This window comes from Procambarus clarkii, chromosome 16, assembly GCF_040958095.1.
Source record: "Procambarus clarkii isolate CNS0578487 chromosome 16, FALCON_Pclarkii_2.0, whole genome shotgun sequence".
Lineage (NCBI taxonomy): Eukaryota > Metazoa > Arthropoda > Malacostraca > Decapoda > Cambaridae > Procambarus > Procambarus clarkii.
Genome location: NC_091165.1, coordinates 12251445 through 12275352, shown reverse-complemented (window position 1 = coordinate 12275352; position 23908 = coordinate 12251445). Strand labels below are relative to the sequence as shown.

The 23908-nt window shown below is 42.8% G+C and overlaps 1 protein-coding gene across 4 annotated transcripts in view; it reads right to left on the bottom strand.

Annotated features, from left to right (window-relative positions):
- Window positions 1-3792: 3792 nt before the first annotated feature.
- Window positions 3793-23908, bottom strand: part of Top3beta (topoisomerase 3-beta) — a 67333-nt gene continuing 47217 nt past the window's right edge. For 3 of the 4 annotated variants that reach the window (XM_069325254.1, XM_045745540.2, XM_045745541.2), the window contains 5 exons: window positions 22433-22650; window positions 15143-15367; window positions 11687-11842; window positions 4253-4358; window positions 3793-4122 (listed from right to left, as the gene is read on the bottom strand). In XM_069325254.1, coding sequence (XP_069181355.1) covers window positions 3910-4122; window positions 4253-4358; window positions 11687-11842; window positions 15143-15367; window positions 22433-22650 — 918 coding nt within the window. In that variant the 3' untranslated portion in view covers window positions 3793-3909. The remainder of the gene's footprint in view (window positions 4123-4252; window positions 4359-11686; window positions 11843-15142; window positions 15368-22432; window positions 22651-23908) is intronic. The other variant, XM_045745543.2, reaches the window with a different exon arrangement.

Below are 23908 nucleotides of genomic sequence, written 5' to 3'. Positions count from 1 at the left end.
AGACCAAGTACGACAATCAGCGACAACAGAAAATTAGGTACCCAAGTCAGCAAGAAAATTGAAGAGGGCAATACAGTCGGGGCACTCAGGTTAATCACAAGTGAGGACAAAATTTTGCCCAGGGATGAAACCACAGCCCAAGCACTGAGAGCAAAACACCCCCTCAGGGCCGTAGGTGAACCTCCCCCACAGGTCAGGCTCGCCCCTAATCAGGAACCTCTCGTCCTCCGGGAGTCAGAGGTTTATAAAGCTATCGTTTCATTTCCCCCGGGCTCCTCAGGAGGCTACACAGGGGTAAGACCTCAACATGTGAAGGAAATGGTGAACCCTGTTCTTGGCCCAGCTGCAGAAGCGCTCCTGACAGAAATCACAACGTTTGTCAACAACTGCCTCGCCGGGTTAATCCCTGATGAAATCAAACCATTCTTCTTTGGTGCATCCCTATGTGCCCTCAAAAAGAAGGGGGGAGGAATCAGACCCATTGCCGTTGGTAATACCCTTCGCCGCCTAGTTGCAAGGGCTGCTGTCAGAAGTATCCGAACGGAAGCAGCCACCATGCTGCAACCCAACCAGCTGGGGTTTGGAGTTCCCCAAGGCTGTGAAGCAGCGGCTCATGCTGCACGAGCCTACATTAGCTCTCTTACTGAAGACCAGGCAGTAGTAAAATTAGATTTTAAAAACGCTTTCAACTCGGTCAAAAGGGAAGCAATCCTCACTGCAGTCCAGGAACATTGCCCAAGCATTCTCCCGTTTGTGTCAGCAGGCTACAGCAAAGACTCAACCCTCCTGTTTGGCAAACATGAAGTCACCTCAGCAGAGGGAATTCAACAGGGTGACCCACTTGCACCGTTCCTCTTTTGCATAGCGGTTCGAGAAATTACAACCAGACTGTCCAGCGAGCTCAACATCTGGTTCCTGGATGATGGCACTCTGGCAGGCACACAAGATTCCCTGCTAGAAGACTTACAGCTGGTGAAGACACGGGGGGAGTCCATGGGTCTCGTTCTTAGCCCCTCCAAGTGCGAAATTATTGCATCTAGTGAAGTAATCATTAGAGCAGTGAAATCAGTTCTACCAGAAGCCTCAGTCGTTAAACCTACCGACAGCACACTACTCGGAGCACCTCTGGGCCACAATGCTATTGCTGCAGTCCTTGACGAAAAGTTTAGAGACCTAAAGAGGATGGAAGAGAGAATTGGGGACTTGGACTCCCACGATGCCCTCTACCTTCTCACAAAGTGCCTTACCCTGCCCAGGCTAACATACTTCTTAAGGTGTGCACCAACTTTTGGCAACCCACTTCTAAATCAATATGATGAGCTCCTCAGGTCAATATTCAGGAAGGCGCTCAACCTAGATTTAGATGACAGTCAGTGGGACCAAGCAACACTACCAGTGAGATTTGGAGGGATAGGCATACGAAAGGCAACTGAGGTAGCACTTCCAGCATTCTTATCCTCATGTACAGCAGCCAACGAATTGGTAGGGCAGATCCTACCAGAGCGTATGAGAGAGACAGCGGGAACTCATGATCAAACGTTCATCGAAGCAGCCAGACAATGGGACACCATTGCACACCCTCAACCCCGACCACAAGTCCCAAAAGACCACAAGCAGGCCCACTGGGATAGCCCCATAATGGAAAAGACTGTCACAGCAATGATTGACAACGCTGATGCTGAAAACAAAGCCCGCCTCCTAGCGGTAACAGCACCCCACGCCGGGGATTTTTTATTTGCTGTGCCCAATGCAGCCCTGGGAACTCGCCTCAGTCATGACGCTCTCCGCATTGGAGTTGCCCTTCGCCTTGCCGCCCCCATCCTCACCGAACATAGGTGCATCTGCGGAACTGCGATGGCAGACCAATATGGTCGTCATGGTCTGGTATGTCGTAAATCACAGGGTAAAATTGCAAGACATGAAGAAGTCAACGACATCATCAAGAGGAGCCTCGCCACAGCCCGCTGCCCGGCACAAAGAGAACCACACTTATCCAGACCTAACGACCCTCAGAAGCGCCCTGATGGGGTCACCTTGCTACCTTGGAAGGATGGTAAGCAAGTGGTATGGGACTACACGTGCGCTGCCACACTGGCCAGTACCTACCTCCACTACAGCACACGTGAAAGCGGTGGTGCTGCTTCTTTCAGGGAATCGCAGAAAATTATTAAATACAGAGGTCTAGCACACTGCTACAGCTTTGTTCCGATCGGCTCGGAGACCCTCGGTTCGTGGGGAAAATGTGCATTGAAGTTCCTGAAGGAATTGGGGGACAAATTGATCAGCGCTACAAAAGACCAGAGAGCAAAAAGTTTCTTGTTCCAGCGCCTCAGTGTTGCGATTCAAAGGGGAAATGCCTGTTGCGTCTTGGGCACTAGTCCAACTTCAGAGGAATTCGAAGAAGTGTTTGACTTGCAACAATGATCGAACCCGTCTGTGACATTCATCAATGTTTCCCATTGTTGTGTTCTTCAAGAGATCCATAACCTTTAAGCACCTTTTTGCATTATTATTTTTGTATCAACCCATGTATATCCTATATATATATATATATATATATATATATATATATATATATATATATATATATATCTATATATATATCTATATATATCTATATATATATATATATATATCTATATATATATATATATCTATATATCTATATCTATATATCTGTATCTATATATCTGTATCTATATATCTGTATCTATATATCTGTATCTATATCTATATATATATATATCTATATATATATATCTATATATATATATCTATATATATATATATATATATATATATATATATATATATATATATATATATATATATATATACTGTATATATATAAATAAATAAAAGTTATAGACAGGGGGCAACGAACCAAAAGGCAGACCCCCATCCACCAGGCAGAAAACAAAAACAAAAGGAAAACCCTACAAGAAGACAACATACCCAGGCGAAATAGGTGACCTAGTTGTAATAGGTGACAACTAGCTGTGCAGTACCCCCATGCCCCTACCTGTGCAAACTACCCCTTACCCTAAGGTAAACAAAAGGAGGTGGAAACCCCCAGCACACTCAAGGCGGTCAATGACCGAGCAGCAAATGACCAACAGAGGTAGACCCCAAGGTGACTTGTGGAAGATAACCCCAAGCCCCAAGGGCAGTACTTACAGGGCACCTAGGGAAGGTGACCCTAGGTGCATGCAGTAAAAGTACTTGGGAGATTACTCCTGGCTCGTGCACCACCAGAAAAGACTCGCCCCACACCACAAGGCACAGAGCAAAGGACAGAAGTCAGGAGTGAGCCAGCGTGAGGGGTCTGGGGCTCCCCCTTCCCCCTCATAGGGAGGGGGAGCTGCGAAGACACCAGTGCAGCAAGTGGTGACATCATGCTCGTTTGCTTCTTTTTCTTTGGGAAATTCTGTCCACTTGTTTAATTTTCAGTAGTAGTTTCAACCAGAAGGGGTTTGTTTTGGGATGCTTGCCTTTCTGGGTGCCTGACCTGGTCGATGGCAGACATGGAATGCTACAAATCACATGTGCAATTATATAGGCCATTGCCCCTTGTGCCTCTCTGAGGGGGCCAGGTTCTGGCTCGTGGTCCCTGGTAGGCCTATGAAATCCATTCACACTGATGCCAGTCTAATATATCCGTATCGGCCTAGATAGCTCCAGGGAGCCGAAGGGGCTCCCAACAGAAAAATAATGTACCTAGGAAATAAGTGGAATATAATGCCTAAGTAAAAAATTATAAGAGTTAACAAGAGGTATGATAAAACAATATGCCTATTATCTCCATATTTATTATGAAGAAATATTTACAAAAGCCACATTGTAAATTTTTTCACACAGGAATAAATAAAACTTGATATTTAAAGAAGTATTTAAAAAATGTGTAAAATACTATCTTCTTCCTCTGCCACCACCACGACCTCGTCCACCACGGCTGCTCCCTCTCCCTCCCCTGCTTCCTCCCCTTCCTCTCCCTCTCCCTCGTCCTCTGCCACGACCCCCATCTTGGGAAGCTCTGTGTTTTTCCACCAGGGGTATTAGAGTGGCACTGCAGAATATACATCCACTTGTTGTCAACTGTCCGTCTCTCAGTTTACTCTTTCCCTGTACAATAATGAGAGCTTTAATAACTAGCATTACATTAATTATTTTAGCACTCCACTAAACCACTTAATAAATGATACTCAATTTGATGATGCTAAAATAGATATGCTCTATATAAGTCTATATTTACCTCCTTGTATTCAACAGTGACTGTTTGAGAGCCACAATCCTCACAGGTATCTTCAAGAACCTGAACCTTGCTGGCTTTGTCGAAGAGGTTTATTATGACGTCACATCTGCAGTACAAATTATTATGTCAAAAGCTATAAGTAATATTTTGCAACTGCAGTAATTTACCATTAGGAGTGTATTATCTATATAATTTGATTAGAACATTATAGTATTCTTAAAACACACTAATCAAAATGCATACATGTTGTACAGAATTTAATGTGATAGCGAATGAAGGCTTTTATTTAATAAAATGTAATGGTAAATCAATAAAGTGTAAATATCTTTATTCAATCACTTGTAATTACAAAAATTAACAAATGAAGGCAGACATTTTAACACACTTAAAATTTTGGTACACAGTACTTGAAAATTCATTTAAATAGACATATATATTATTCCAATTTGCATGTCTATATACTTCCTGCTGTGATTCTACTGGAAAATCTATTTACTGTACTGCAAAATGAGAATGCCAAAAGATTACTTTTAAGTAAATTAAAGGTAGAAGCAGGAAAAATAATTAAATGGAATAAAAGGAAAATAAAACCTGTAGTCCTCTTAACACACGCTTGTTCCAATGATGCTAAAATTTCAAAAGTAAAATTCATGATTTTAATGCAAACACTCCAATAATGCACAACTACTCTCAAAATTCTCTACTCACTTAATTAGCCATTCTATTTGCATTTACTTGATACAAATTTTTTGACATACACAGGCAGTGCTTACAGCTGCCATCTTGGGCACGAAGGAACAACCAGAGCCTGTCCCACTTGCTTATTGGGCAAGCAGGAGAGACACTGGTTGTTATAGTCCATAACAATCTAGTTTAGTCACTGCTTGTGTTGTTCTGTTCACCTTGCCAGTGTCTACTAGTGTGAATGGTTGTCAACATATATACTTCATGTCTTTTTCCACAGCACTACAAGTATATTGTCACTTTAGCATTTGGCACTCACCTACACCTATATTTTCCTCTTACGCTGGCATTTCCCTCCTTTGCGGTTTTACTGTACCACACACTCCATTTCTGTGTTCTAGCAGGAACCTAGTTAGCAAGGAACTGTTATTGTAATTGTCTGTATATAAAATGTAGCCTTTGATCAACAGTGGTGCCATCATCGTTTTCATTACAATTCCGAGAAACTGTGAGGATCATTATTTGGAATGCCAACATCACTACCAGAATATAAAATCATGTCGATCACCGTTCCTCTTGCACACAACATAACATAAAGAATATTGTGCAAGGAGCCTATGCTATGCTTTCTAACTTCAGAATTGCATTTAAATACATGGATGGCGATATACTAAAGAAATTGTTCATGACTTTTGTTAGGCCAAAGCTAGAATATGCAGCTGTTGTGTGGTGCCCATATCTTAAGAAGCACATCAACAAACTGGAAAAGGTGCAAAGACATGCTACTAAGTGGCTCCCAGAACTGAAGGGCAAGAGCTACGAGGAGAGGTTAGAAGCATTAAATATGCCAAAACTAGAAGACAGAAGAAAAAGAGGTGATATGATCACTACATACAAAATAGTTACAGGAATTGATAAAATCGACAGGGAAGACTTCCTGAGACCTGGAATTTCAAGAACAAGAGGTCATAGATTTAAACTAGCTAAACACAGATGCCGAAGAAATATAAGAAAATTCACCTTCGCAAATAGAGTGGTAGACGGTTGGAACAAGTTAAGTGAGAAGGTGGTGGAGGCCAAGACCGTCAGTAGTTTCAAAGCGTTATATGACAAAGAGTGCTGGGAAGACGGGACACCACGAGCGTAGCTCTCATCCTGTAACTACACTTAGGTAATTACACTCAAAACAAAAAATTTGAGCCCAAATCTGTGCCTTTTGATGGAATATACTGCCTGAAGGCAAGACTCCATTGAACAGCAGAAGACATTCGTTAATCACTAGCTTTTGACGTAGTGTATCAGAAGCATCTAGCCTAACATCTTAGACTGTAGAGGGTGAAGCATGTACCATGTGAAGTGAATAGGAAGTACAATCATTTTGGTCACAGGTTTTTAATATTTTCAAAATCATGACGGCAGAAACCTGTCACATGACATGTTTCCAGAAACGGGGTGAGACAACAGTCTGGATTACGTGTTTCACTAAATGTTTCGTCGTCATATACAGAACCAAAAGCACAAAGTTTTGGTACCGTGGTGTTTTTCCAACACTGCAATCGCGAATATGCTTCCACCCCCTGTGGGTGGAAGCATTCTGTCTTCCATCGACTGGGTCAGGCACCCAGATAGGCAAGCGCCCTAAATCAAACCCCTATTCTGGTTAAAATATTGCTACTGAAAGCTAAACTAGTGGACAGAACTCCTCAACTGCAGCATATCTGTTAGTTTCCTGAAAAGTATGTTCCATGAGCGGCTGGTCAAAGTACGGTATGCTAAAAAAATCGTCCATTTCATTCATGTCAAAGCCAGTGTAAGGGAAGCGATCAGTAACCACATCAGTAGCCTCAAATCTTGGAACGTGTCATACAAAGTCTGCACCATCACTCCACACAAGTACACCTGTTTGGCGGTAGCACCAGTAATACCACAGCCATGTATCCTAGCACCAACAAACGTACGTTGGCTAGAAGATGAACACCATCTACAACACACAGTGGCTATGAAGTTTGGAAGATGAGGGCTGTTTTCCCTCAATTTCCCAAATGAGGAAAAAACTCACAAGGAAGGTGTGGCAGTAGCAGTGATAGGGTGGAAAGAGGATGGCATGGCAGTGGTAAAGTATGCCTCACCCCCAGGACAATAACACACGTGTCACATTTTAATATCATCACTGTCCGTACCACTTTTACTGGTGCCCTGTGCATAATCCTTATCATGATCAGAATCATTCCTGATACTTTCCTTACCAGTTGAGAAAAGTTCATCTTAAATTTATTCCTCAGTCAGTGAATGTTTTGGAGCGAGCCACAGCGTGGCAGCATCAGGCAGACGACGGTGCGTCAGACATGGTTACTAGAGAAAGACCAAGGCCTATCGACCAAACCAACCTACTCAGGATTTTTTTTCAAGATGGCTGCCGTTTACTATCACCCTTGGGGCAGCATATGGGTGATCCATTTTCTTCACAGGCCATTTGTGATGTGATGCGCAGTTGGAACTTTTTTATCTACCCAGTTATATGATGTGATGCACAGCTGAAAAGTTAAGCTGCTAACAGGCACATTATATGTTCACTGCATGTAAAATATATACAGTATTAAAGTCCTTGATGTGTAATATACTGCATTGTACAGTACAGTATTTGTATCTGAGGATGATCAAGATAACTTTGAACTCCATCAAGTTAAAATTTATTTTAGTTAAATATTATTTGTCTATATAAAGAAGTTGCCATAATAATGTAATTAATATACATAAAAGTATCAATTATAATATTTTCCTGTTAAAAAAAAAAAAACAGCGTTGAATGTAATGAAACGCCATTTTCTGAGTGAGACCCAGAGACATCCCGGAGCTAACCTGGCTGATATGAATGTATTAGACCCCTGGCATCAGTCAGTCATCATCATGTGACTGATGCCATGTGGCATCAGTCATATGGAGTTCTAGGTCTACTGGGACCACGAGCCAGAACTTAGCCCCCCTTAGAGAGGCATGAGGGGCAATAGGCTATAGATGCCCCCCTGTGGGTGGAAGCATTCTGTCTTCCATCGACTGGGTCAGGCACCCAGATAGGCAAGCGCCCTAAATCAAACCCCTATTCTGGTTAAAATATTGCTACTGAAAGCTAAACTAGTGGACAGAACTCCTCAACTGAAAACGAGCAAACGAGCATGACGTCACTGCGCCGCTGTCTGCGCACCCCCCCACCCTCCTGGAAGGGGGAGACCAGACCCCAACGCCAGCTATCCACACCCCAGTTCTAAGGCTGGAGGGGGGAGGGGACCAGGACGAACACAAGGGCAAGGACAAGGAGGTTCGGACTGAACCAAAGTTAAAGCGACTAACACCCCCAAGTCCGAGTCCCTATAACCAAAATGGGACAGTCTCAGGGCATTTGGGGTAACAACCAACCTAGCGCGCTGCAGCAACCCAAAACGAGCGTGCAACACCAAAGCTGCCTGTACCCAAATATTAAGCTCAGTAGCCGGGTGAAATGGAGAACGTGCAAGCAACACCACTCACAAGACTCCGGGTCAATAGTGTCACCGACCCAACAGGCAGCATGACTGAGGCACAACCAGTGATTGTCACCCCGAGACAAGGGTGAACAAAGCACCCTTCGAACTCCTACGAAGGGAGAGGGGACCCAGGAGTCGCATCCATCAGACCAAAGAGCCCCTGTAGGATTTCCTAGGGCCCTTAGTTGCGTATCTCGCTAAGGAAAGCCCAGGCAGGGTACTGCTAACCGGCGCCCAAGATTACTAAGCAAACTGCTAAAGCTGAACTCCCAGGACATGTACACTCACAGGGTCCTAATAGAGGACCACCGAGATGTAATGGTGTGTGACCAAAACCAAAGGGTAGACCCCCACCAGGCAGGAAAACAAAAACAAAAGAAAAACCCCACAAGAGGACAACGTGCTTAGGTGGAGCAGAGCCAGCCACTATGAGAGGTGACAACTAGCTGCACAGTCCCCTGCGCCCCAACTAGTGACAAAACTACCCCCTACCCAGAGGCAAACAATGGTGCATGAAACACCACAGCTGACTCCAAGGGCAGTCAATCACCGAGTAGCAAAGATCCTGCAGAGGTAGACCCCAAGATGGCTTGTGGAAGTTGGCCCCATGCCCCAAGGGCAGTACTTAAGGGCACCTAGGGAAGAGAACCTTTGGCACATGCAGCCTAGGGTTGTGAAATTACTTGTGAAATTACTCCTGGTTTGCACACCACCTAGTAGACAGGACCACACCACAAGGTACAGAACTGTAAAACACAGTAGCTAGAGGTACATGACCTTGCCAGTTCATATCAGCCACAGAACTGGGATCTGGGGCTCCCCCTTCCCCCTCCCCGGTGGTGGTGGGGGGTTGTGCAGACAGTGGCGTGGTGACATCATACTCTTTTACTTTTTTCATTTGGGGAGTTCTGTCCACTAATTTGGCTTTCAGTAGCAATATTTTAACCAGAATAGAGGTTTGTTTTGGGGCAGTTATCTTTCTGGGTGCCTGACCCAGTTGACAGCAGACACAGAATGCTTTCAACCACACGGGGGTTTCTATAGGCCATTGCTCCTTGTGCCTCTCTGAGGAGAGCCAGGTACTGGCTCGTGGTCCCCGGTAGGCCTAGAACTCCCATGTGCATTAACTGATGCCATGGTCTAATACATTCATATCAGCCTGGTTAGCTCTGGGGAGCAGAAGGAGCTCTGCCCAGAAATATATATGTAACTGGTATTATTTAGCAATGATAGTATTACAGAAGACTCCTGACTGATGAAAATGACCAGGATTCTGATAATAGCAGGATTGTTGTGATAATTAGTGCTGTGCGAAGTATGGTGGGAGTAATGCTGAGGGAGGTAGCTTTGTTTGCTGACAAAGCTGTGTGGCCACATATAACAGGTGGCTGTGGCCACCTGTTATCCTCTAGAATCACCGTATCAGCTTAGTGTTTAGTTATGGTGAACACAAATGTAGATACTTATATATAACGTGAATATATATAGTGCAAAAACAGCACAAACAATATGGTGGGAGGAGGAGGAATCTTAGTGAGGGAGGGAGGCAGCATCAGCCGACTGTGTGGCAACCTTTATTATTGTCTGAACTCACCATACCAGCTTAGCTGTACAATTATGGTGAACAAAACATGTAGATACTTATATATAACATCTGTATATAGTGAATAAAAGAAAAAACAGTATGGTGGGAGGAGTGTTGACAAGTGAGGTGAGGGAGGGAAGGAGGTCGCATTTGCTGGCCTGTGTGTGGTGGCCACTTGTCATTGTTATGACTTACTATACCAACTTAGTGGCTCGTTATGGTGAATAAAACACGTAGATACTTATATATAATGTCTGTATATAGTGAATAAAAGCAAAAACAACAGGGTGGGAGATGTGTTGGCGAGTGAGGTGTTGTTGAACGAGGGAAGGAGGTGGCATTGGCTGACTGGCTGGCTGGGGTGTACTCACCTAATTGTGCTTGCGGGGGTTGAGCTCTAGCTCTTTGGTCCCGCACAGCTCTTGGCTCTTTGGTTTTTGGTGTGGTGGCCACTCCTTGTTGTTTTGATACCATACCAATTTAGTGGTTCGTTATGGTGAACAAAACATGCAGATACTTATATATAACCTATGTGTATATAATGTAATAACAGCAAAACTATTTGTTTATTGTTTTATGAACATAAATGAATCACTAATGCACACACCACAATTTTGAGTATAGCAATGATTCACACATTTTATTATATAAATATATCGCACTACAAACTATTGAATAATATTACTGCAAAAAAATAAGAAAAAATCAAGAGACATTGAAATAATTAGGGAATAATATCTTTGTGGCGACTCCCATCTGACAACTCTGGCGAAGCTGACCGCCTCCTACTTGATACCTGCTTGAATGAGTTCTGGGAGTTCTTTTACTCCCCAAGCCCAGCCCAAAGCCAGGCTTGACTTGTGAGTTTGGTCCACCAGGCTGTTGCTTGGAGCGGCCCGCAGGCCCACATACCCACCACAGCCCGGTTGGTCCGGCACGTTTTTTTTAAAAACAGTCTAGTTTTATCTTGAGGATGTCCACGGTTGTTCCGGCAATATTTCTTATAGTCGCTGGGAGAACGTTGAACAACTGTGGACCTCTGACGTTTACACAGTGTTCTCCGATTGTGCCTATGGCACCTCTGCTCTTCACTGGTTCTATTCTGCATTTTCTTCCATATCGTTCACTCCAATACATTGTTATTTTACTGTGTAGATTTAGTCCTCCAAAGTAGCCTCCAAAGATTGCTCTGTTAACGCCTCAACTTTGTCAGACTTCCTCGCCCAATTGCGGCCAAAATATGTCACCTACGATTTTTTTATTTTTCCTATGGTCAGGGAACACACATGAACACTTTTACAATATTATTATTATTATTATTATTATTATTTTTTTTTTTTTTGGCACCTCGGTGTGTTGCAGACTATAATCACAAGAGTACCCTAGGGGTTAAGGCACTATGCACAATGCAATGATTAAGAAATATTCACTATTTTCTCTGGTAAGGTGGAGGAGTTGTTACTCAACTAGGTTAACAACCATAGTCCACTGTCTGAATCTTCACTAAGAAGGCAGAAGGCTACATTATTACTATATAATAGTCTTCCAGGAATGTTACAGCAATGTTACATAAGGGTCTGCTACATTTCGACCACTAACAACTACCTTAAAATATACATTTCCAGACTTGTATATAAAACATACCTATTACAAGCCAGTTTCCACTTGGGTCCAGATGAGGGATCCATAACCAATATCCCAGTTGGACATTCCATGCACTGGGATACACCCACATTGTCTCGGCCATACTGGCAGGTCGGGTGAGAACAAAGGTTGCATCCACTTCCTTTGGACATGTCCCTGAAAGCAACACTTTAAATTACAGTATTTGTGCAATCATTATTCAGTGCCAAAATCAATCTTGGACACATATTTAACCACTGTATGAAGTGATTAATACCCAAGAATCTAAGGAAATCTTAATTTAAAATAAAATAAATCCTGAAAAAACCAGCGTTGAACGTAATGAAACTCCATTTTCTGGGTGTGACCCGGAGGCTCCCCGAGCTATACAGGCTGATATGCTAATGTCAGACTTTGGCATCAGTCATGTGTATGGAGTTTTGTGGGCCTACCGGGGATCACGAGCCAGAACCTGGCCCCCTCAGAGAGGCAAGGGGAGTTGGAAGCATTCTATGTCTGCCATCGACTGGGTTGGGCACCCAGAAAGGTAAGTGTCCCAAAACAAACCCCTATTCTGGTTAAAATTGCTACCTAACACCGAGACAGCTTGTGGAACGGCTTAGAAGTAACATCAATACCAAACGGAAGTGGCTTCGCCACAGCGCCGCGCGATACTAGGCGACAGTATGCAGCAAAATGACGGCCCCAAACCCCTACGATAGAGGAACAAGACAACGCCAACAAAACACAGCCACCTAAGAAGGGACAGAAGGAAAAGGAAGGACTGCCAAAAAAAAAAAAAAACACTGCCGCCAAGAAGAAGTACGCAGGTGGGACACCAGCAAGGAAGCCACCTGACCACCATCAGAAGGCGAGACTCGAGGCAGCGCCGAACGAGCCGAGGAAGAGGCGGAGCTGCGGGAAGGCCTCAGGTGTGACCACCGAGCAGGCAGAGCCGGAAACCCGAGCTGGCAAAGGAGGAGATGAAACGTCTGTCGTACTGAAAAAAATCCCAACGCTAGCGAGCCACCAGGAGGTTGTAGACCAAGACCCCGACAGTCTCCAGAGAAAGGACACCGCAAGACTCTGAAAACGCAAACAGGCCGGGAAAGTCAGGAACCAGAATCGAAACCTAGCAATAGGAGAGCCAAAAGGCACAACCTCAACATGCAACACCCGTGCTGCCTGCACCCACAGTCAGCATAAGACTGGGTAATTGAGTCACAAACAAGTAACAAAACTTGCAGGACTCTAGGCCGAAGGTGTCACCAACCCCACAGGCAGCAGATAGAGGCAAAACAGTGAGAGTCACCCTGAGACAAGGGGACAGAGCAAACCTCGAACTCGTACAAAGCAAGGGGAGACTCCGGGGCCATATCCATCTGGCCCACGCTCCCCCTAGGGGTTTTCCAGGGTCCTGAGCATTTACTATAAAAGGACTCGCACTCAGGTAATCCCAGGCAGGGTACTGCTAACTGGCGCCCATGTCTACTAAACAACTTTCTAAGAACTGAACCCCTGGGACGTGTACACTCATGGGGACCTAGCAGGGGAAACCACCTGAAGAAGGAAGAGAACTCAGTACAAAGGGGGAAAGAACCAAAGGCAGACCCCCACCAGGTAGACAAACAAAAAGAAAAAGAAACCCCGTGCAAGAGTACAGTGTACTCAGGCGCAACAGAACCGGCAGCTACGTTTGGTAAAAACAAGCTGCACAGTACCCTATGCCCCTACCAGTGCAAACTGCCCCTTACCCTATCTTGAGGTTATCTTGAGATGATTTTGGGGCTTTAGTGTCCCCTGTGGCCTGGTCCTCGACCAGGCCTCCACCCCCAGGAAGCAGCCTGTGACAGCTGACTAACACCCAGGTACCTATTTACTGCTAGGTAACAGGGGCATAGGGTGAAAGAAACTCTGCCCATTGTTTCTCGCCGGCGCCCGGGATCGAACCCGGGACCACAGGATCACAGTCCAGCGTGCTGTCCGCTCGGCCGACCGGCTACCGCCGGTCGAACGGCCGACCAGTACTTAGATCACAATGAAATCACAATGGTGTGATATCAATGAAAATCATTTTGAATGCATTTTAAGTGTAAATACCATTACCAAAGGCCAGAATGTGGTCAGGTCAATGTGTGGTGGCCCACCTTGGTTGGGCTCAATATTGGGGCCTCCAGAACCTCTCAGCGAATTTAATATTGTTCCAGGTTGGTCAACTTTTGTACCATCGTGGCCGAGTCTTAAGGCTGAAACAAATCTAGGAATCGCCAGAATTCCTTGATATTCCTTGAAATCACAGCACAATAATTTCATTGTAACCAGTCACAATCATTGAAAATCCATCGCAAGGTAGGCCCCTTGCTAACTAGTTTCCTACTTGAACCTAAGACTGGAGTTTGTGCACATTACCCTAAGGCGAACAAGGGAGACAGAACCCCCCATCACACAAAAGGCAGCTGAAAACCAAGCAGTAAATGGCCTAGCAGAAGCAGGACCCAAGGAACTTGTGGAAGGTAACCAAGCCCCAAGCAGCCCGAGTACTGGAGACTCACTCCCGGCTCACGCACCACCTAAAAGACAGACACCACACTCTAGGTACAGTGCTGAAACAACCACTATTGCCGGAGCACACAACCGGTGCTTTTAGCATCAGCAAAGGAACTGGGGTGTGGATCGCCGGCGTGGGGGGTCTGGGGCTCCCTCTTCCCCCCTCCCGGGGAGGGAGGAGCTGCACAGACAGCGGCGCGGTGACGTGTGACATCATGCTAGTTTGCTCGTTTCTTTTTGAGGAGTTCTATCCACTAGTTCGGCGTTAGGTAGCAATTTTAACCAGAATAGGGGTTTGTTTTGGGACGCTTACCTTTCTGGGTGCCCAACCCAGTCGATGGCAGACAGAAAATGCTTCCATCCACACGGGGGTTTCTATAGGCCACTGTTTCCTTGCCTCTCTGAGGGGGCCAGGTTCTGGCTTGTGGTCCCTGGTAGGCCCATAGAACTCCTTACACATGACTGATTCCAAAGTCTGACATTAGCATATCAGCCTGTATAGCTCCGAGGGAGCCGACGGGGCTCCCCCCAGAAAATGCCATAATCAAATTCATTTAAAATAATTTGTTTGATTCACATCTTCCCAGAAATTTTTTTATTGTTTTGGAATATAAAGATTAGAAGAATTAGATGCAATAAATCAATAATATTGGCAGTTGAAGGAGGTATCCTGTAGTATGTATCCTTATTTTAAATGATATTATTGTGATCTGGAACAAATATTTATCAACAACTTCTCTGATACTGAAAACCCATGTACAGTATTATAAGTGTTGAAACAGAAAATTAAACCCTTTACAACAATTGAAACTTGCCTTTCAGTCAACTATATTTAATCCACAATTAAATCCACTGCATATGTATCAAGATGACCTAAAAATTATTTTGTAATGGGATTCAATGAGCATAATAATGGTGGGAATGACTCACGGGAAAGGAGGGTTGTTGTAGCAGTAAGGGCAGAAGGTAAAACTCTTCCCTTTAGCTCCACCAGACCACACCAAGAGCTGGAAGTCATCTAAAGGACACCTGTTCTCCTGAAACTCTCGTATAACACCATTCTGAGGCACAGCAAAAGTTTCATCACACGTCACACAGTGGAGACGGACAGGTTTAGTCTCCACCAACTTGATGTAACGTCGACATTTACCACATCTGTAGTTGGTAGTGGCAATGAATTGGACTTACGAATAATTATATCCTCGAGCATTAGTTACACACATTTTAAATAACAAACTATGGCAAATGTTAAGTGAAACAAATTGATAAAATGCTTTACAGGTTAAAAAATAACAGGCTTCTACAGCTGAGCAATACTCAGTACTGTACACACAAAATACACTCATAACATTGCTATTAGCCAATATACCATTGTACACATTCTCAATAACACCCCTACAAAAAGTATAATAAAAAGTGCCTTGAAGAGAAGTAACACATGCACAACACTAAAAAGCACAAAAACATATACATGTATACAAAAAGCATGGCTATATAGTCATGTAAGCTATGGGTATGTGGGGTGTAACTGTGATAACATGATAGGAAGAACAAACTCTGGAAGTGAATGTAAATCATACACTGACTCTTCAGCACACCACATAAATGGAGTTCTCAAACTACTGTACTATGCAATGCTAGCCAAGTTTAGGATGGGATTCAGTTGCATTATACACACTGCACCCCAACTAACAAAAGACACAGCAGACTTTTAAATAGCATCCAAGTTTACAAATTGGCTTGGATCTAGAAAACATTCTAAATACCTTAGTAGAAAAGTTGTCATTTTTTGCTAAAATATTTAACCCTTGTGCTGCTAAGGGCTATTTGGCCATTGTCACCCACAGGCACATAACAAAAATAGAAAAAAAAAATAAAAAAAAAAAACTTCTAAACCTGTTAATTTGTGTTCCCTGATCACGGGAAAAATAATAAAAAAATCGTAAGTGGCATATTTAGCCCACTATAGGGCGGGGAAGTCTGGCAAAAAAGAGGCGCTGACTCAGCATGCATCAGAGGCGGTCTGCTCAGCCCCAGTTGTCAGGCAGGAGTGGCCACAAAGATATAATTACCTAATAGTGTGTAATGTGATATATTTATATAATAAAATGTGCGAATCATCGCTTTCTCAAAATTATGGTGTGCATAGTATTGATTCAATTACTGTGTTCATAAAACAATAAACAAATACTTTGTCGGCATTACACTATATACATAGGTTATATATACGTATCTGCATGTTTTGTTCACCATAACAAATCACTAAGTTGATATTGCAAGTCAAAAAGCAGCGAGATGTGGCCACCACATCTGCCAGTCAGCCTCTCACTGCCACTCTCTATTTGCTTTTATTCACTATATACAGATGTTATATATAAGTATCTACATGTTCTGTTCACCATAACTGTTCAACTAAACTGGTATAGTAGCCAAAGAGCATAGTCGCCACCCCCTACCCAGCATGACAAATCATGCAGATGTCGTCACCTCCCTCTTCAAAATGGCTTCTTCCCAACACTCCTTTTGCTGTTATTACACTATATAGACACGTTATACACAAGTATCTACATTTGTGTTCACCATAATGAACCACTAGGTTGGTATACTGAGTGGCAGTGGCAGCCAGTGGCAACCTGCCACTGGCTGTCACTCCCTCCCTCACTTCACTTCACTTGACTTGCCACCCTTCTCCTCCCACCATACTGTTTTTGCTTTTATTCACTATATACAGACGTTATATATAAGTATCTGCATGTTTCATTCACTATAACGAACAACTAAACTGGTATAGTGAGTCCAGACAGTAAAAGGTGGTCACACAAAGTCAGCATACAACGCTACCTCCCTCCCCACCAAGATTACTCCTCCCACTACAGTGCTAATTATCACAATCCTGCTATTATTAGAATCCTGGTCATTTTTATCAGTCAGGGGTCTTCTGTAATACTATCATCGCTAAATAACAGCATGTACATATATATTATGGCATTTTTAGGCGATGCTGTGGTCACAAACTGAACAGCAGTGCTGTGAGTTCATGCTACGTGTGTCAGCCATGGTGGCTCACTTAGTACTGAGGCCTCTCACACCCGGAAATGTGGCCCATGATTTTTTTTGTTTAAATGGCGTTTGTTTACAAGAGCCCTGATGAAGGCGAGGTGAACTCCGTGTATCCACGGGCCGTTTAAATCTTGCGTAGTACTCGTCACACGACGTGATGCGCAAGTTTGGGTAAGTTACTAAACACGTCATTTGAAGTGTTGCGCAGTTTAAGGGTTAAATAATGCAAGACAGTTCAGGAATTTTCTATGACAATACCTAAATAGTACAAGCACTCCTGCTTGTTTACACTAGAGGTGTATCGATTTCAATATTTTGATGCAATACTGCTTTATTAAACAACACAATACTATAACAATCAAGCAGTGAATATAATGATTTTTTATTTTTTTTTTTTGCTTGGGTGGGGACCTTAGTAGACCCCAGTAGTTAAGGACAGGTCAAGCCATTCCTTAGGTACATACCCCAAATCTTTTGAGACCTACCCTTCTCTATTAAGACCAGAGTTTTGCTCTCTCTACTGAGGGAAAGCTTGGGAATCAGAGATCTATTCAAAACCAAAATAATCTCCACCAGAAAGCATAAGTGCAAGAGAACGAGCAACTGCATGAAGACACTTCAGAACCAAGGATAACTAGGCAAACAATAGTTTCCATGACAAACTAATTAATCATGCTGTGACTACCTACCACTAGGTGGCACCCCTGGGATCCATGTGATACACTGACTACTTTCACTAGCTATCCTAGCAACCCCCATCCCCCTTCCCCCACACATTCTCTACCTTTTGGGTAAAAAGAGAATCCCACCAAAAAAATTATTTCATTACATTTAATGCTTGAATTTTGGGAAGGACACCTCAGTTGCTTCCCAAATCTATCTTGCAATGGTACCTTGTCAGAGGAAACAAGCATTTTCTAATAAAAACAGAAAATGCTGACAGGGCATAATGTGGAATAAGACCACAGAAGAACAAGGGGACCTGGGGTAGAACATCAGCAGTATGCTAAGTGCTTAAATGCAATATAAGCATACAAAGGCTGAGGGACAGAGTCTGAATATTAGCCAGGAATATATTAGTAAACTTCCAGATGTAATGAGAATGAACTGCACAACATATGACCTGGTAGAAACAGAACTTGGATCACAGAATATGGGACACAGGGTTGACAAACACAACCTCAATCCAAAGAGCATGAAAAGTGGTTAAATAATGCTACTGTCACATATGATGCCCCCTCAATCAGACAAACCAAGTGTCAATGACCAACAGTCCCTTTCAAAGCCTGGAGGTGAAGAAAAGATACAGAACCCCCACTTCTGCTAATGAGCACGATGATCCCAAACCTAGTAAGACCAGAATAAAGGCTGTCGTAAAAAATAAATCCTCAGCTGAAATAACCTCAAAGGCAATTTGAAGATAATATATGCAAAACATAATCCAGAAAACTAGAAGGCACCAAGCAGTTCAGAGGAGGAAGAATTCCCAAGATAGCCAGAGAAAGAGGCAAAAGCACTTCCATCCAAAATGCGAGCGAGAGGGTCTCTGTCATGGCAGAATGATATGGGGCAACAGTATTAGCCATCAAATGGAACTCCAGGAAGAGCCAGGAATGAAAAAAAAAAAAAAACACTAGCCACTGAAGAGGCAGAATTCCTGCAAAGTCATATAATACTGCCACTGTGAAGATTCAAATGCAAAATCAAGTGAAAACTACTCAACTCCCATACAGATGGAGGCACACCACGTCCGTATGGGACCTGGTGTGCCACCATTTGTATTGTGGTAAAAACTCAATAAGCAAAGATTGGCTACCACCTAGTGGTGGGGAGATGGAACCAGTGGTGGAACTACTTAGCTACTGGGAGCTCCCATTTTCTGTATTGTTTTTGTCTTGTACTGCTGTTGTCTGTTTTGTCTCACCTATCTGGTGGCTACTTCCTCGGTTAGGATGATCTAGTATCCTTTGCTGTTTATACCTCTTTGAGGAAACAGACTTTGACTTCTGGTCTTTGGTAGGCTCTTAATGACTCACAAGGGCTTGGTGTAATTTGAAAGGTGTAGGGAGTTAGCAAGCAGTTAGCAACTGGGAGCCAACTTGGACCCTGTCCAAAAATCCTGAAAGCCACCGGTTCCATGAAGTGGAATGCCACTACAAATTATTTTTCAGGCATCCTTACATACAGGAAATCTAGCAAATATATGGAAAAAGGGAAACTGTTCCAATCTATAAAAGTGGTAACAGGCAAGACCTTCAAAATTATAGACCTGCATCATTGACAAGAGTGGTAGTTATATCACTACAAAGAGATAAGTAAAACTAAATGGGAAAGGAATTATGTAAGAAATATATAAGACTTTCAAATGGGAAGAGCGTGGATAACAAATTTACTTAGCTTTGATGATAAAGCTACAGATATCATATGGGAAAGTCTGAAAATTTGCCGACAGAAAAATGAAGGCAGCAATTAGAAGCAGATTGGAGAAATGTTACTAGCAGACTACCACAAGATTCAGCACTAGTGCCAGAAATGTTCACTGTCTATATCAGTGGTTCCCAAAGTTTTTAGTCATTACCCCTTCTTCATATAGAGGCCTTATTAATGGCCCCTACACCCAGTAAAGGCCCTCTCTGGTATCATAACCTGTACACTGCCTCAACTTATAGCCCCCCTACATATTGCAAAAAGTTAGGGGGCCCAGTGGGCCATGGGCCCCAGTTTGGGAACCAGTGGTCTGTAAAAATGGTCTACCAGAGGGGGAGACAGAATTATATGAACATGTTTGCTAATGATGTTACATTACTAAGGAAAATAAAAGACTAAAATGACTGGCATGCCCTTCAAGATGGCCTGAACAAAGGTGAATAGAGTAGCATATGACAGAGGGAATTCAATGTGAATAAATTTTATGAAACAAGAAATAAGGGGAAAATAGGCCACATGCAACCTATAAATTATGTGAAGGGATATTGAGGAACCTGGACTGAGAAAGAGATCTAGGAGTGGTTCTGGATAGTAACTTGTCACCAGAGAACCACATAGAGGGCATTGTGAGGAGTCTACACTCTGGTAGCAAATTCCATAACTGCATTTAAATATATGGATGGAGAAATATTAAAGAAACTGTGCATGCAATTTGAGAGACCAAAATTGGAATATGCAGCAGTTGTGTTGTACCCATATCTAAAGAGGCATATTAACTAATTAGAAATGGTGCAAAGAGATGCTACCAAATGGCTCTTAGAACTTGAGAACATGAGCTATGAGAGGCTAGAGGCATCAACCCTTAGGCAGCAGTCATTGTCATATGTTGATTCACGGGGTAATGTGGTTATCGTCATGTTGACCAGACCACACACTAGAAGGTGAAGGGACGACGACGTTTCGGTCCGTCCTGGACCGAATCAACTTGAGAATGGTCCAGGACGGACCGAAACGTCGTCGTCCCTTCACCATCTAGTGTGTGGTCTGGTCAACATACTTCAGCCAAGTTATTGTGACTCATCGCCTGCATATGATTATCGTCATATGACAATTTAAACTATTATTGTAAGGGTGTTACACACATATGATGCCAATAAGAATATATTGTAATAGATCATGTGGATATAATTGAGTTTACCTTGACCCTTGAAAAAAAATTCTGCTCTCATTAGTTACTAGTAAATCCTGTTACTCATTACAGTAGTTACTTACTAGGTGAATGCAGTTATTATATGACGATTATCATCTGTGGGTGCAAATTGGTGGCTTATGCTTTTTTTCAATCTATACTCTCACCCATATGGTGCCAATTAGGCCATATGTCATCACCCAGAGCCCAACATCATTAAATATTATGTTCATATCCTTTTCACTAAGGATATTGGATGTAATGAAGTACACCAAGTAAACCAATCATTAATTGAAACATTATCATGTGCTTTGGGAATTATGTGATTTATCAAGTTATTCAACACACACACACACACACACATACACACACACTTGTAAATAAAGAGAAACCAGAGGTGAAACATCCAAGGATAACACAGGAAGCATCGGTAAAGTTGAGCACGAGGCGTTGACAGGCACCAGACAGCCTCTCAGAGTGCCTCCAACCAATGAAATTATAAATATTCACTTATTTTTGTGTTTTTATTACATTTTGCATACAAATTAATAATTTTACAATGAAAGATTATTTCAGATTTTGTTCTTAATTTTTTGTACACAGGCAAGTATGACCATTTTTCATAGCTACTGCCCTAGGGTTAGCCACTGCATTGCGCAGTGCCTTAAAGTACTCGATGGGGGTCCAAAACATTTTAATTTGGCAGTATTTTAAGTCTTTTAATGTTTTTTCACTTTAATGAAAATTGTCGAGTTTGGCAATATTTTGACAATACTGTATCCTTGTTTTCAAACATTTTCAATTAATGTTAATTCATTAATAAGTGCACCACGAAGTTGTCACATGAAACAGGTGCGCAGTGCAGGGGTTAAACATGCTAAGGCTAGAAGACAAGAGGAAAAGAGGCAATATGACTTCTACATATAAATACTAACAAAGTGTAATTACAATTTGGTAATTACAATAAAAAATCACCCACCCATCACTAAAGCCCAAGGACACACCAGCTGAAGCCCCACAGAGCCTAACAAATGAGAAAAATAGAGAGAAAGAGTGACCAAAGCCTCCGCAAATAAGGCAGAGGAGAACAGCCATATCCACAAAGGTTCGGAGACCAATGCCAGTACCCATGCCATTGCCCCTCACAGAAGGCAGAGGCCAATGCTGATGCCATCGGCCACAGGCCTATCATAGCCCTTCACACAGGGTAGATGCCAGTAAGATCACTGAGATGGGAAAAAATGAAACAGCAGCCACCATGTGTAAACCACAAAATCATTGAAACCCAATAAAAACAGAATAAATGAAATTAAGATTTGATAAACATGAGCTTACAAAGTTTGCAAAGGTTTTCTTGTGGATGTACTGATTTTTTTTTTACCATAATGTTCTTGCAGACTAGTTAGGAAGATTGCCAAAATCATGCAACATCAACCGCTGTACCTCACGTCAAATCATCATTATTAATATAAAAGCAAGTCATCAAAAACATTCAATGTTAGTCAATACATGAGAGTCTTGCAATATAACTGTCCATCATTTACCTTGACAGTGGTCTCCCACTAGCAGAGAGAGGTGAAAATGTCACTTCAAACAGCTCATCCATTCCTTCTATGTTCTTGACAAAGTACTGGAACTTGAGCTGAAATATCTCCAATGTATGGGTCAAGACAGAATCAAAGTCTGCTTTTCCAAGAGCAATTAGATTAAGTTGCTCTTCCACTGCACTTCTCATAGTTGGCAGCACCAAATCAGGATCAATCTGAAATATTTTTAATTATGCATTAACATAGTAGTATCCACTCGATTTAAGGACCCCATATTTACTCTTCCGCCGGTTCTAACAACCAATTTTTAGATCGTTAGCTGACGCCTTACTTTGAATCATTGACCGTTAAATCCGGAATACAGTATTGAGTTTATAGAGTCCGGTATGTATTAAATTAGAGGTATCAATTAAATTATTGATTAATTAAATTATTATGTTTGTTGTGACAACTTTACCCTTGCTAAGCCAGCAGTTACATTATCCCTTCACAGATTTCACTGCTTCTGTTATGCAGCATGTAGTTAGAACTAGCCACAGTTGCATCCAGTCAGAGGCAGCCATGGTCAAGTCAAAGTCAGTCAGGCATTCAGTCACAAGTCAGTCAGTCATAACCATTCAAGGGCAGTTAGGCATTTTCAGTTGTGGTAACAACCAGTCAGTTTGTAAACAACACGAGTCTGATAATGTTTATAGAATACCAACATTATGTACTCACAAACCCAATGTACCTTCTTATATATAAATAAAATAAATAAATAAATAAATAAATTTATAAATAAAGATGTCAGGCAGTGCAGGTTGCCTCCAAGGCCACCTACTGGTAGGAAGAAAGCAGAGAATAAATAAAGATGTCAGGCAGTGCAGATTGCCTCCAAGGCCACCTGTTAGTAGGAAGGAAGCCGAGAATCTGAACCAAACCATATTAATCCCATACCGACCTTCTAGATGTGGTTGGAAGGGTGGGGGGATATTTTTGAGAGGGTTCGGTGTGCATATGGCAGGGAGTAGCATGTAAAGGGGATGGGAAAGCTGAGGGGAATGTGGCGTGACCACAGCCAGTCTGTGATAGTCCGCCAGCCTGCCTGCCGAACCCACCCACCCAAAAGAAGCCTCGGAAAAGTCTACCCACCCAAGCAAAGCCTGCCTGCCCCAGCCCCAGGAGCCCAAGTTTGACCCTGATGAGGTCTCCCAGCATCGGATGCACACTGCACTTTCTCAGAGGAAACAGCACAACCTAAATTTCAAAGAATAACTAGCCAACTTAACTGAATTGACCTCTACAGACTTGGGAATTTAGCAGATGAATGTCAGGCATAAAGTGAAGGATGCCACCTTCTCTGACCCTGTTGTGGTAGCTAGTGCTGACATCTGAAGGCAGGTAGTGTAGTAGGTAGTTTACTATTTAAGTATTTTTATAATTTTATAATACTGTACTGAAATTGTATATCTAGGAGTCCAATGAGTATAGGTG